The following is a 15,322-nucleotide window of genomic DNA, read 5'->3' on the forward strand; positions in this document are numbered from 1 at the left end:
CAAGCCCTGATCTTCTCTGGCTACTACCCGCCCCAGTGCCGAAAGGGGCAGCGTGTGACCCCGGGGCCGCTGCTCCCGTGGCCCTGACATGCACTTGCCCTGTAGCCATGTCTGGAAGGTGCCTTCGTCCAGGCTGTCTGGAGCGCGAAGCTGAGCCAGGTGCACCGTGACCCCGCCGAACCTATCCAGCTGCGGCTGGAGCCCGGCTGCCGCCACGCTGCGAGCGCTGGAGCTCCGGAGGCGGCCACCGCACAGGGAGGCTCCGCCCGGCAAGCGCCCCGGGGCCGTGGCCCCGCTCTGGAGACCCCAGCGCAGCGCCCGGGCTGCCAGCATCGCCCCGCGCCGGCGGGCAGCAGGCGCCAGGAGCGGGGGGCGGCGCCGGCCTTTGCACTCTGACTGGGAAGCGCTTCCAGGGGCCGCGCACGTGTCCGCTGCGAGCCGGCTCCTCCTGCCATGGCCGCCGCCAAGAGAAAGAGCAGGGGGCGGCCGGCCCCCGAGAGCGGCTCCCCCCGCGTCACCCCGGGGCCGGCGGAGCAGCCCCCCGCTCTCCTGACGCTGGCTGCGGCAGATCTCTTGGAAACAGGTACCGTGCGAGCGGCGGGCGCTGCCAAGAGGCGTCCCCCTCTCCCCGCCCAGCCAGGCGGCCGGGGAAAGGCTGCGTGAAACACCTGCCCCCCGCAAAATCCTCCATCCCCGGGCAGAGACTGTAACCGGATAGGTTAGTGGTAGGGGAAAGAGGTGGTGTTGTGTGTGTGTGTGTGTGTGTGTGTGGGGGGGGGGGGGGGGGGGGGGTTGCTGTTTTTCTGCAACACCCAAATTGGGTTTTTGTGGCTTTCCTGGCTCAGCCGATTTGCAGGTTGTGTTACAAGACATCGGCACAGCCGCGGGGTTGCAGCGTTTTAAACGCGCTGACATTCAAGTAAAACGCCCTTTCTCTGTGCCTTTAGGGGAAACAAGCGCAAATGTGCCCACGTTCGGGTTTTAAAGCTCACTACACAGCGACAGAGTCGACGTTGTCCTCTTCCAAAAACAAACAAACAAACAAGCGATCGGAAATGTGATTTTTTTTTTTTGCCATGTGGGATGCAGAGTTGCATACAAACATTTACTATTGGTTTGCATTTGTGGATCGTTTAGTCAACATCCCCGTGGTGTATGTCTGGTGAACTGTGCAACATAAATAAGACTGTAACGGTTACAGTGTGAAGCTGCAACTTCGCAGTTGGTGCCCTACGGGACCTTGTTTTCACCTTATACTTGTGCAAAGGTATGATGGCATAGATCTGATAGGATTGGAACAAAAAGTCACACCTACTACAGTAGACTTCCGAAAATCCAGCACTTTTGGGACCTAGGTGGTGCCAGATTATTGGATATGCTGGAGTATCGAGAGGTACTCCGGCAGGGGACTGTGACAGGTCTGCTGGACCTGCACTGCGTCTGGGGGCTTGGGGGGAACTGTGTGGTGAGGGGAGAACCCCATGCCACCGCCAAGAGTTTCTGGGAGGGGAGGGAAGCAGGCTCCCAAACCCCCAGACTGCAGTAGTTATCCCCAAGCAGGGGGGGTGAGGGACGGCGCTGCGGGACCAACCCGGCAGCACCCCAACTGCTCTGCTCCCTGCCGCTTCCACAGCTGCCGTTGCTGAAACTGACGAGCGGCGGACTTGGGGAAGCTGCGGAGCAGAGCAGCTGGGGTGCTGCTGGGTTGGTCCCACACTGCTGCCCCTCACTTCCCTGCTCGGCGCCAAGTCTGCTGCTGGTCAGTTTCAGCAGTGGCAGTGGCAGACTTGGGGAAGCGGCGCGGAGCGGCTCCAATTGTCCGGCTGGCTGGATCACTTTTGGGTTCCAGTTGGTGCTGGACTATCGGGAGTTCCGGACCACTGGATGCGGGACAATTGGAGTTGTACTGTACGTTGCAGCAGCACAGAATAGATAGTGTGAAATAAATATAGACCCTAATCTTGCATATTCTCACACAGGTATTCCTACTGACTTTAATGGGGGCTTCTTATGTGTAAGCATTTGCAGGGTTGGAACCATAACTATTCTTAGTGTAAAAAGAGTTACAGGGTACTAAAAGGCTTATACAAGAGCAGGTACTGCCCACTCAGGTTGGCTATGCCATTAAATGGAGCTTTTTGATCTTTTTAAAAAGTCTTTTCTGTATAGATCCTATATATTCAAACATAACTCCACAGAAACTGCTTATTAAAGCTAATAACTAATTAAGAAAGCAGTAATATACAATTATAAAAAAAGGTTTCCTGCTCATTTCTCTTTTATGCATGAAAGCATTCTTCTTTTTGCTTTCTGTCTTCATGCTGCAGCAGCTCCCAATTAAACTAAATAATTTGGGAATAGACTCTAGTATTAAAAAAAATACATAATGTTCTCTGGCAGAAATACTTTTATGGGACATGTCTCCTCTGTTGCACTGTTCTTTTCAGTGGCCATCTGCCTGCCATATTAGGTATTGAAAAGATGATGGGATTGGTGATGGGATGGGACACACAAACATTGACCTTTTCCTCTATGTCACTGATTCAAATTGGGAGCAAAATAATAGTGACTGTAAATTATAATCTGATAGCTCTTCAAAATAGTTGAATAGGAGAGAACTGCCACCAAAAAATCAAGAAAGAAACTGGCTTTCAAGGGAGATTCAAAGGAGATGTAACCTCTTCTGTAGGAGCAAAGTCCAAAGGCAGTACGTGTATTCAAGCTTTCTTAAAATTAATTGTGGCTGTCTGTCCAGTTCCTCATGTGTTAATGCCACAAATCCCACCATCACGGTTCACTGTCTTGCATTAGAATTGATGGCATAGATGTTGAAAAGACAGGCATGTTTTTGTAGTGTAGTGAATCTTACAGCATGAGTAATGAATGTAATTGTTTTATGTTGGAACCGAGGAGTTCTCTTTGCAGTCTTGTCCCTCTGTGTTGACATATATTGTAAGTACTAAAATCACTTACTGTACAAAATAATGACCTATTTTCTCTAATATTTTAGCAGACGACAAAGTTCCTACAATGTACAGAAGAGTCCTTGTACAACTAGGACTCAACAGTATGAAATCAGCAAATGTATGCATAGGTCGACCAGTCTTGCTTACCAGCACAGATGGAAAACAAGAGGTGAGATTTCTTTTTTTATCTGTTAGGTTAATTTTGTACATGGCTGAATGGTGGATTGGAATTAGGATTGAAGATAAATCACAAGTGGGAGATGTGTGGAGATTTCAAAATTCCGTTTTGAATTCTAGTTTTCCGTACGATTTAGAGTGATTATGTATTAACCTCGAGTATTGAGATAGCAGATGTATTGTGTATCAGGCTATTGTTGATGCATGGTGTTACTTGTGCACAGTTTCTGATTGTTCTAGGCCTGGATTTAGCTAGTGCCATTAGTTGTTTTCAATAATGAATTATTTAGTCACTCCAATTTATTTTTTTTTAAATGGTGAAGAAGAATGAGTCACAGATACTTAACTCTGCTCTTCCATTATCTATAGGAAAAACTCTACTCTTAGTTATGTATTCTGTCTTCACAAAATTTGTCTTATTTTTAGAAAGCATTTTAGTTGAGCCCTTAAAGAGCCCAGTGCTAATTGCTTTGTATTTTAAGTGTTTGTGGTACATTCCGTTATAACTCAATCCTTAATCCCTTGGGGAGTTTGATTCAAAGGCATGAAGCTTTTTCAGCTTTTACTAACGAATGGCATTTGAAAAAGATCTTATTCACCAAGTGGTTTTTTTTTATTTGAATCTCTTATGTAGGTCTGCACTGCTTGGCCAATTGCAGGCTTTCCAGGAGGGAAAGTTGGCCTAAGTGGAATCACTCAGAAGAATCTGCGCGTGAAACCTGGTGATGCAGTCACAGTCCAGCCTGTGGTTGGTGCCGTGGTGCAGGCAGAAGAAGTAGATGTGAAGCTGAGGTTTGAAATTTTTCTGGGAACAGTACCTACCAATGGGCATACATTCTGAGATCCGTGCATCATGGATCAAATTCAGGCCTGTTGTAGGTGGATGGAAGTTCACTTTCCATTTTAATAGGACTAATGTGCTTGAAATTAAGTGCATACTTAATGTATTTGCAGATTTGGGGCTAGGGATGTAAGTGACTAATCAACTATCTGATAAGCAGAAGCTTATCAGATAGTTGACACACTAGTCTACTGTCAGAAAGAGGCAGCAAGGAGGGGGAAAAAGAGGAAGGGATGCTGGGGGGAAGCCGGCTTAAAAGCTGGATCCCTCAAGCTTCATGGGAGGAGGCAGGGGTGCAGCCCTCTGGGGCTCTTGTACATTTCAAAGTGGAAGCACTGCACGGAGCCTGGGGCCGGAGGGGACGCCAATGTGGCATTTCACCGGATGGGGTCCCCCACTGGCCCCAAGTTCCCTGCTGAGTTTTAATCTTTGAAATGCACAAGAATCCCTACTGGGGCTTTTGTACGTTTGAAAGGCGGAACGCCCCGCGGCACTTCCGCCTTTGAAATGTAGCAACAGCCGGGCAGGCTCTTGCTACATTTCACAGTGGAAGTGCCCTTATCGACTAATCAGATAGTCAGTGGACATTCCATTGACTATTCGATTAGTTGATTAATTTAATTTTAACATTCCTAATTGGGGCATTGTTTTGTTCTAGGAAGTAACATGGGAGGAATGACTCCTGGGCTGGTGCTCCTGTAGGAGTTCTGCGCTCAAATTTGATGAATTGGTGCTTGCTAAATTGACTGGAAGATTTAATGTGTCCTGTATCCATTTACAAATTGCATGCTGGTGTGTGATGCTTCCTGTTGTTCATGCAGTTTTGCAGCACCCGAACAGGAGTCTTGGTGATACTAAACTCTGCAGAATAATCTGACTGGATTTGAAGGGGCTCTCCTTCCCCAGGTCCTTTTAGTATGGTCTGATTCCTTAACCCCAGGAGAGGTTGAAAATAGCAGTGCTGACCACCTAACCGGTTGCTTTGGGGCTTTCCAAACCCATCCTGCCTGGCTGGTCTATCAGAGTATGCTCTCTTCTTCTAAAGGGTCAGCCTTTATCCTTGAGGTCAATTTCTTTGAAGCTTTCTAGGGAGCCAAAGAGCTGCTGTCTCCCAACAACAGTCTGGAACTTCCTGCTTTAAAACCCTTATAACACCCTTGAGGTTATTGACTGGGCTAGAGGGGCAGGGCCTGCTCTGTCCACATCAGCTCTTCCAGCCCTGTGCCACCAGTGTGGGGTTTTTTTTATGGATAACCCAAAAGGAAAAATAAAATCATGAAGGGAAGTATATCAGGATAATACAAAATAGGGATGTCAGTGTGCGGTGCCTTCCTTGGGGCTGTGAGGGTATGTCTAGACTACATGCTTCTGTCGGCAGAGGCATGCAAATTAGAGTACCCGACATAGTCAGTGAAGCGGGGATTTAAATATCCCCCTCTTCATTAAAATAAAAATGGCTGCCACGCTGTGCCAGCTCAGCTGATCGTCGACACAACCTGGCAGTCAAGACGTGGATTGGTCAGCAAGGAAAGCCTTTGCCGACCAATCCTGTAAACCTCATTTCACGAGGCATAAGGTAATTAAATACGTAAGTGTTTGCTGCATTAGGGCAAAAACTTTGTATAGTGACTTGAAGTTTCTCAAAAATGTATTACATATTTCTTTTCCTAGAATGTTCTCCTTGATCAGTAAAAATATTTAAGGGACTTTTTCTGATTAGTAGATTTAGAGCTCCCTCTCTTGACCATAATTTTAGTTGCAATTTGTGTATCCATTTTTTTAACGTTTTGATTTATGTTTTTGAGAAGCATCTTTCCCTTTTAGCTTGCAAGAGAAAAGGATAATTTGTGGTGATCATCCACAGATATTTCAAGGGTCTAACTGTTAATACCACAGAAGTGAAATAATTATTTAGTGTGGTAATGATAAAAAGTAAAATTAGGGATGAAACAGAGATAAAGAAAATTTAGGCTAAGAGGGGGAAAAAAATCCCAAAAGCGTTGTTTTTTTTTGGTTAGATCATAGATACTCTTGATAGGTAAATGGTGTAAGATCCCTCATTTAAAACTGGATTGCATGAAGTACAATACTAGAAAATATACCAGAAGGAAAACTTTGCATAGTCAGGGAAAAGGGCTAAGTGCTCAGACTGATAAATCTTCACATTTGTTGTTTACCGTTACAAATGCATGTATTGTCCATGCTGTCAATAATAGTTCTGCAGTATAAAATAGTCTTTTTTATGTATTTATTGATTCAATGAGTGTAGTAATGACCTTCACTGTAAGTCAGACCAGTAGTCCCTTTAGAGATATATGTACTTCATGATTGTCATCTTAAAGAACTATACATCTTGACTTGTGTTGTAAATATTTAGTATTTTTATGAAAAAAATCCAAACACATTTTTAATATTTAAACTGGTTGTTAATTAGCTTTAGAAAACATATTTACATTGTTTTTATGACTAGACTGACTCATGTAGAACAATGTGTAAATTTGCCCATCAGTTTCTTCTGTTTGCAGAGGTAAATTATATTTGATCCTGCAAAAATGAACTGTTAATATGAGTAAATGTTTTTAGAATTACTAGAAGATTGTAAAAATTGTTTTTCATCACAACCACAGGGAGAAAGATGCCTGTATTAATGTTGAAGAATTGTCTGTCTGTCTTCTGAGAAATCTAGGTAAGTGATTTGTGGTTTTTGTTTTACATATGTATTTTATTAGAGAAGCAGGTTTTTGATAGTAAGTAGCTGTCATCCATTATCTTCATCAAAGGCTTATACCAAAGTGCCTTCACCTCTTTAACACTTTGTCATAGGCCTTTAGCCTGTTTTACGAACTTCTTAATTTTTTTTGTGAACTGGGTGTCATCACCTCACTATGGTATTGTGGCTGGCTCCCTGGGGGCTGTATAACCTCATGGCTAGGTTGCTGAATAAGAAGGTGGAAAAGGGGGGCAGGGGACTCTGTCCCACTGGTCAACACTCTGAACCACTCCCTATTCGAGTCCTTAAATTTGGTCCATGGCCCCAAGAGTCTAGATTCTCCTTAGTTGGGGCTTCCCAGGGGGTGGAGGTGAGAGTTTATTTGTTCCGGTGGCTACTGAGCCGACATGCTCAAGTCCTTAGATTGCTAAACCAGGCTCCTGCTTTGTCACTAGTCAGCCCCAAACTGAGCTGGGATCCTTCCTTTTATTCCTCCCTCCAGGCCTGATGCAGGCTGCAGGTAAAGCGGGGCGGTGCTAGTTGAGTCCAGAGGGTTTCTCTAACCCCTGTGATGCTGGGCCCTCCTTTCTCCACTCTCTCATAGGTATAAATGTAAAATAACAATATACTTGCATGGAACATAGTTCCTGTCAGTTCATTCTGGATTGGTTTAGAGTCTTTCTTGGTCTTTTGCATTATCATGCGTTGCACTTCCAACAGTTGTGGTTATGGGTTTATTTCTGATATGAGGAGAGAGAATTCAATACTCTCCCGTGAGGTCTAGTATAGTTTTTAGGGTAGCAGTATTTACGTTCAGTTTATTTGGCACCCACAGCTTCCTATCTCATCAGACTAACCTGACTCTCTTTGTTTTGTAGATAGGCAGGAGTGAGTTAGAAAGGAAATTATGCTACATAGCTATCAAAAAGTTTTGTCCAGCTTAGGGATGTAAGTGACTAGTTGAGTAGTCTTACGCCTAGGCTTATTGGGTAGTCAAGTCGGGTACTCGACTACTCGCTTCTCCACATTCTGACAGAGGCAGCAAGGGCAGGAGGGGGTGGAAACAGGAGCTGGTACTGGGGTGAACCGCTGCTCCGCAGTGCAGGTTGGAGGGAGACAAAGGAGGCAGAGGCGCAGCAGTCCCAGACCAGCATGAGCCGGGACTGGGACCTACCCCTGCTGCGGCTCTGCAGTTTAAATGTAGTAGGAGCTGGGCTGCCTGCATGCCTGACTCCTACTACATTTAAATTGCAGAGCCGCATTGGGGGTAGCTCCTGGACCCCCCCCTAGAATCCTCATATCAACTAATCGTGTAGTTAATACAAATTTTATTGACTACACGGTTAGTCAGTTACCCACTTCTTAACATCCTTTGTCCAGCTACTCAAATGTTTAATTGCTATTGAATAAGAGCAATGGATTGTACTCCATCATTAGCTTAATAGCAGTATTGCCAACCCCAGAAGTTAAAAAATCATGAGATTGGATTCAAAATCATGTAGTAAAAATACATTTTTTCTTTTTCTGTACCTTTTGGTTTTTGAGCTTTTAGGCTGCAGTTGGGCCATGTTTTTTCAAGCCATTCTCTGTAACCAGGAGGATTTTTTTTTAAAGGAGCCAGAATGCTGAGATTCTTACATAAGCACATAAATCCCAGCTCCTGGAGTCAAAGTAAAACCATTGTATCTCTCATTGTGATAAAACTTGAGCCAGTGGACACTAATAAACAGAGTTTCTATTTCTAGCAAAGGCAATTCCTTAATCTGTATCTTTTTATGAACTTCAAAATATAAAACAACCAGAAATGTATCAATGGCCAGTCACTCCTAATATTTATCCTGGCTGCATTTGAAGAGATCATTTTAGATGAGAGCTGTATCCTTCCTGTCTTTATCACTTTGACTTTTAGGTGATGGGATGTCTAACATAGAGAATACTAGTGGAAATGGGTTAGGTTTAGAAGTTAAAAGAAAAAGCTAAAAATTACCTCAGGAGGTATCTGAGCATTTAGATGTAATCTTTGAAAAATCATGGAAGTCAGGAGAGATTCCAGAAGACAGTTAAAAGGGCAAATTTAGAAAAAGGAAATAAGAATGACCCAGGAAACTACAGACTTGTCAGTTTAACTTCTGTGCCAGGGAAGATAATGGAGCAAGTAATTAAGGAACCCATCTGCAAATGTCTGCAAGATAATAGGGTGATAGATAAGAGCCAGCATGGATTTGTAAAGAATAAATCATGTCAGACCAATCTGATAGCTTTCTTTGATAGGCTGTCAAGCCTTATGAATAAGGGAGAAGTTGTGGACGGGGTCTATACTTTAGTAAGGCATTTGATACGGTCTCGCATGACCTTATCTATAAACTAGGGAAATGCAACCTAGATAGGGCTACTATAAGGTGGGTGCATAACTGCTTGGACAACCATTATCACAGAGTAGTTATTAATGGCTCACAATCCTGCTGGAAGGGCATAACAAGTGGGATTCTGCAGGGGTCTGCTTTGGGACCGGTTCTGTTCAAAATCTTCATCAGTTATTTAGATGATGGTGTAGAGAGTACGATTATTAAGTTTGCAGATGATACCAAGTTGGGAAGGGTTGCAAGAGCTTTGCAGGATAGGGTCAAAATTCAGAATGATCTGGGCAAACTAGAGAAATGGTCTGAGGTAAATAGGATGAAGATTAATAAGGACAAATGCAAAGTATTCCACTTAGAAAGGAACAAACAGTTTCACACATACAGAATGGGAAGTGATTGTCTAGGAAGGAGTAATGCTGAAAGGGATTTAGGGGCCATTGAGGACGTCAAGTTAAACATGAATCAATCATGTGACACTGTTGGGGAAAAAAGCAAACATGATTCTGTGACGCATTAACAGGAGTGTTGTAAACAAAATACAAGAAGTCATTCTTCTGGTCTACTCTGTGCTTATTAGGCCTCAGTTGGAATACTGTGTCCAGTTCTGGGCACCACATTTCAAGAAAGATGTGGAAAAACTAGAGCATTTCCAGAGAAGAGCAACAAAAATGATTAAAGGTCTAGAAAATGTGACAGTGAGGGAAGACTGAAAGAACAGGACTTGTTTAGTTTAGAAAAGAGAAGACTGAGAGGGGACATTATAGCAGTTTTCAAGTATCTAAGAGGGTACAACGAAAAGGGAGAACAATTGTTCTCCTTGGCCTCTGAGGATAAGACAAGAAGCAAAGGGCTTAAATTGCAGCAAGGGAGGTTTAAGTTTAGGACAAACTTCCTGCCTGTCAGGGTAGTTAAGCACTGGAAAAAATTGCCTAGGGAGGTTGTGGCATTTCCATCACTGGAGATATTTAAGAGCAGGTTAGACATACACCTGTCAGAGATGATCTAGACAGTGCTGGGTCCTGTCATGAGGGCAGGGAACTGGACCCAATGACCTCTTGAGGTCCCTTCCAGTTCTATGATTCTATGAATTAATTTGTGAATCCGTGTTACAAGTTTACTGATTAATATTTTTTTAATTCATTCATATTTGAAATATATATTGCTGGAAATTTAGATTATGTATTCTTTTTATTTATTAAAACCTAATCTTATTGTAGATGGGAAGATAGTTTTGCCTGGCAACCTTTTGCATCTCACCTTCTATGGCAGATCTTGCAACTTGATGGTGACGAGGGTGAAAGGAACAGATGGGGCACTACTAAAAATGCAGAGCAGTACTGTTTTCAGTGAAACACAAGAACCAGTCCTTGAGAAGACTGACTTGGACACCAGTGCTTTAAACTTGTCTTTCCAGCTCAGAAAGTTGGACATAGAAGACAACCAAGAGGGAGCAACGACCAGCACTCCATGCAAGCTGATGTCTCAAAGTTCACCAGTTACTTCAAATGCTGCAGTGACAGAGAGTGAGCAGGATTATGGCCGGACACGTGAGTTCTGTGATGAGGGGAATGTTAGAGACATTGATGGTTCTGAGTCAACTGGAGATGAAGACAGCGTGAAATTGCTACCCACTGGCAAAATTGGTGCAAAATGCAATTTGGATACGTTTTACTTCATTTCTTCGAGAACTAGAATCAATTTAATCAAGAATCGGACCATTGCAACTGAAGAACATGACTGTAAATCTAACGTTACCTACGACATGATAGGTGGTTTAAGCAGCCAGCTAAAAACTATTAGAGAAACAATTGAACTGCCCTTGAAGCAGCCTGAATTATTTAAGAGTTACGGTATGATGTTGATTTTCTTAATGTAATACAATGTTTTTCTTTAATTTACCACTTCTTTCATCCATATTGACAAGTCATTTTATATGAAACACACACTCTGTCTGCATGATACAGGATTTGATATACTTTAGTTCCCAACTAAGCTCTATTATAATTATCCTCTTTACAGTTGTTCCTTTATTAATAACCAAATGTTTAGATTGTAAGGACCTTGCCTTATAGTGAAGAGTCTGTTAAGTTATAGGTACTTAGGAGAACTTACGACAAGCAGCAAGGAGTCAGTCACTTGAAAAACACATAGTTTGATTAAAAAAAAGAACATTCAATTTAAAGATTTTCTAGTCAATTAAATTCTAGTTTTACCCTATTTCCCCTACCCTTTTAATTCCCTCTGTCTGGCCCAGGCAGGGAGCAGAGCAGCTGGGGTGCTGCCGGGTTGGTCTTGCAGCGCCGCCCCTCGCCCCCCTGCTCGGGGATAACTACTGCAGTCTGGGGGGTGGGGAGCCTGCTCCCCTCCCCTCCTGGAAACTCGGCGGCGGCACGGGGCTTCCCCCACCTTCCTGCAAAACAGCGGAGTGGGGAGGGGGAATATAGAAATATCCAGGTTTCCACCTTCAGAATCATTCTATCAGTAAGAGGATTTCTTGTCTCTCTGTGGAATGGCCAAGACATGAGCGCTCCCTTTCCCCCTCCAAATCAATGTATGATCTGAGATCTATGTGGTCTTGGGATATGAGGTATGGGCTGAAATTATTTATTCCTTCTCCACCTTGCTTATCGCCCCTGGGGTGAGGTGGGTTGGAAGAACAGAGGGACAATTCATGTAAGACAACGGTGGCTATGTCAGTTTACATTGCATAGGACTTCCCTCTGGGTTTCTGTGGGATGATGCCATGGCAAATGTCCATCCATGCCAGACCACAGGGCCCAAACCTTAAGATGCACCAGGAAATTTCATGTGTCAGGGACAAGGAAGGGATGATGCTGCAAAGCCAGCACTTACCAAAGGTAAGTTCTGGATAATCAGCATCTCATCTGCTACTGGCATCAGAGGAGATGATCAAGCCTGATCAGGCTTGAATAGGTGGTTGTGTACAATAGAACAGGAATTGCATACTAGTTCAGACAGTTGGCCTCTGTTTCCTTCACTCTGACAGGTACCAGACGTGTCAGAGGAATATGCAACAATTCCCTCAGTGGACGGTTAAGCAATAACCTGGCCATAGAGGGAGTTTTTTTTTTTTTTAAATTAAGCAATAATCGACAACGATTATGTTCTACTTGCGTATGTAGGTAGGCTTTGGGCTTTGTTTAAACACAGAATCCACAGTTCTCAGGAAGTTTTATCCCTTTATATTTTATTCCATCACCTCTGTGGTGCAGTTTACTGGCACATAGTTTACTGTTGCATAGTTTACTGGCAAGTTTTCAATATTTCACTATTTGTCATTCTATCATATTTGAAAGCTTCAGAGGGGTAGCCACGTTAGTCTGTAACAGGAAAGACTTAAAAAACAACAAATAGTCTAGAAGCACCTTAAAGACTAACAAAACATGTAGATGGTTTCATGAGCTTTCGTGGACACAATCCACTTCTTCAGATGACCGGAGTGTTGCAAGTCCAGATCCAAGAATAAATAAGGGAAGGAGGGTTACAAGAATCTGATAAGAACCATTTGTTTGCACTTGGAAAGAAAGATGACATTTCCAAGTGCAAACTAATGGTCTTATCAGCCTCTCCTAACTATTTAGTGTTTAAGGTGCTACTAGACTATTTTTTTTAAGTCTTTCCTGTTACAGACTAACTCGGCTACCCTCTGAAGCTTATCTACTCTCTGTCTCTTTTTTGTCTTCCTCCCCTCCATTTTTTTTCCTGCTCACCCTTTCCCTTATTTATTCTTGGATCTGATTCCAACACTCTGGTCATCTGAAGAAATGGGTTGTGCCCCTGAAAGCTCATGATACCATTTGCATGTTTTGTTAGTCTTTAAGGTGCTACTGAACTATTTGTTGTTTTTTAAGTTTATAATATTTGAGTAATGCCATTTTGCCAAGGTCCCTTGTTGAGAATTCTAGTTCACCAATTTTTGGCTTTCAGTTTTTGGGTATGGGCTTGTTTTATTTGACTCTAGACTGAAACCTTTTAATTTTCTGGAATGTGCATCAGTTCCCAATCTGTCTCTCCTCCAGTTCTGCTGTAATTTCTCTTGAATGTTAACTGTACGGAGAGACATCTTTTTTTTTTTATCAACATCCCTAGCAGATGCCCTTGTGTGATATTAGCACTCATCAGTAGCTGTCAGTTATCCCCTATCTTATAATATTTGCTGATACAGAGGCACATTCATTGTTATATCTGGTATTTCCAGTCTTTTAAATAAGATTATTTCTGGGATGTGTATCTGTGGCGTGGTTTGTTATGCTGGAGGTTTGTTCAAACAGTATTATAGGACTCTTGAGTGACATAATAAAGATACAGGCAGTCCCCGACTTACGTGGATCCGACTTACGTCGGATCCCTAGATACGAACGGGGTGAGGCAACTCCCGCACATGCGCAGCAGCATTCCCGGGGCTCGCTCACCTGGGTCCTAGGATCCTCCTCCTCCTCCTCGGGCCGGCTCCGACTGGGGTCCCGCAGAGCTGCCGGGCAGAGGAAAAGTGCCTCCCCACGCCCGCTGCCCCCCCCCCCCCGCGGCCTCGCATCCTGCACGCCTCCCCCCTCCCCCCCTGCCAGCAACAAGCTGCCCCCTCCCCTGAGCAACAGGCTGCGGAACAGCAGACAAAAGCAGCCTCTCCGCCCCTCCTCCCCCTATACATGCTGGGCTCCCTGGGCAAACAAAGACTCCACCAAAACAAACAAAGTGCTGGCCTCATTGTGTTAGCAAAAAAAGGACCCTCCTCCTAGAACCCTGGGTGGTGTGTGGAAATAAAGCTATTAGCTCAAAGCATGGTGCAGAGCTGTTTGGTATTTGATGAGTTACTCCTTTAGTCCTGAGTTTGTCACAGGGACAGAAATAGATGTGAAATCTTCTGAACAGGGGAACAGACAGCAAAACAAACATTAGAGGGGAGTTAACCTTTCCCTATGCTATCCAAAACTAAAAAAAATGTTTGGCTAGAGTTTCCCCTACAATATGTACCAGTTCCGACTTACATACAAATTCAACTTAAGAACAAACCTACAGTCCCTATCTTGTACGTAACCCGGGGACTGCCTGTATTAACACTAGGCTTTGAATCGGAATTATTTGAGATTATTGGGGGAAACAAGAATTTATATAATAGATTTCAAGTAAAATTAGTATATGTCTATATTTCTCATGGAAGCATGCAGAATATAGAAATCAGTAATATAGACGTATGTTGTAGAATGGTGGATCATCGTGATTTGGCTTGTTCACAACTGCCTTAAGTACAAATAACGCTTTCCTCTGTGTTTAAAGGAATTCCTCCTCCCAGAGGAGTGCTATTGTATGGCCCACCGGGTACTGGGAAGACCATGATTGCCAGAGCTGTTGCAAATGAAGTGGGAGCCCATGTTTCAGTTATTAATGGTCCTGAAATTATAAGCAAGTAAGTTGATCTAATTTATTACATCAGTAACTTAGAAATGCTGGGACAAATTCTGTACTGACTTATACCTATTGGAGTTGCTTCACAGTGTGTAAATTATGTAGAATTGGGTCCAGTGCATATGTCCAAGTCTCAGAAGTTCATAGGGAAAGGGATTATGTTTTTCCATAGTGAAAATTGTCACCTCCCAGCAAAATGAATGTTTTTCTTCATTCCTTTGAAGAGGAATCTTACTTAGTACAGCACAGAGGGGTGTGCATTGGCAATGGAATGGGAAGAAAAGGAAATGATTTGATAAGTAATTAGAAAGATATTTAAACTGCAAGCCAATTGTATGTTCAACAAAGAAAAAGAACTGTTTTTTTTTAAAGCGCAGTAAAAATGAAGGCCGAGGCTGCAGTTGAGAATTTGTCCTGGCAACATTGGTTTAGTTGTGAAAAAACTGTAATGTCTGTACCAGAGATGGACAATAATTTTTTGCCTGGGCCGCTTCGGAAGGGTGGGGCCTCAGGCGGAAGGGGCAGGGCCAGGATACTTTCGGGCTTCCCCACCACAGACCTTGATTTGTTCTGGGGTGGAGGAGCGCATTTGCCCCCTCCCCCACCAGGTTCTCCCTAGGTGCCCCCGCCCCGCCCTGATTGGCTTGGGGACAGAAGAGCACGCAAAGCCTTCTCCCGCTCTTCTTCTAAGCGCCATGTGCTCCTGGCAGGGAAGAGGAAACTTTGTGCACTTCTCCCCCCCCCCCAGACCTTAATTGGCCTGGGGGCGGGGGAGCGATAGGGCCTGTGACGGATTTTTCGGGTGCGAGCACCTCGCACCCCCTCCCCCAGCCAATCCCGGCCC

General features: G+C 44.0%; 2 protein-coding genes across 9 annotated transcripts in view; one reads left to right on the forward strand and one right to left on the reverse strand.

Moving 5' to 3' along the window:
* The window catches only part of NUDT6 (nudix hydrolase 6), a 30,419-nt gene extending 30,086 nt beyond the window's left edge, over positions 1 to 333 (reverse strand). The window contains exon 1 of the mRNA XM_075929858.1: positions 99 to 333. Coding sequence (XP_075785973.1) covers positions 99 to 333 — 235 coding nt within the window. The remainder of the gene's footprint in view (positions 1 to 98) is intronic.
* AFG2A (AAA ATPase AFG2A) overlaps positions 265 to 15,322 on the forward strand; it is a 286,867-nt gene continuing 271,809 nt past the window's right edge. For 3 of the 8 annotated variants that reach the window (XM_075929857.1, XM_075929855.1, XM_075929856.1), the window contains exons 1-6: positions 267 to 583; positions 3,011 to 3,135; positions 3,778 to 3,935; positions 6,612 to 6,670; positions 10,272 to 10,904; positions 14,350 to 14,479. In XM_075929857.1, the coding sequence (XP_075785972.1) occupies positions 454 to 583; positions 3,011 to 3,135; positions 3,778 to 3,935; positions 6,612 to 6,670; positions 10,272 to 10,904; positions 14,350 to 14,479 (1,235 nt within the window). In that variant the 5' untranslated portion in view covers positions 267 to 453. The other 5 variants (XM_075929854.1, XM_075929852.1, XM_075929851.1 and 2 more) reach the window with 5 other exon arrangements.

This window comes from Pelodiscus sinensis, chromosome 5, assembly GCF_049634645.1.
Source record: "Pelodiscus sinensis isolate JC-2024 chromosome 5, ASM4963464v1, whole genome shotgun sequence".
NCBI lineage: Eukaryota > Metazoa > Chordata > Testudines > Trionychidae > Pelodiscus > Pelodiscus sinensis.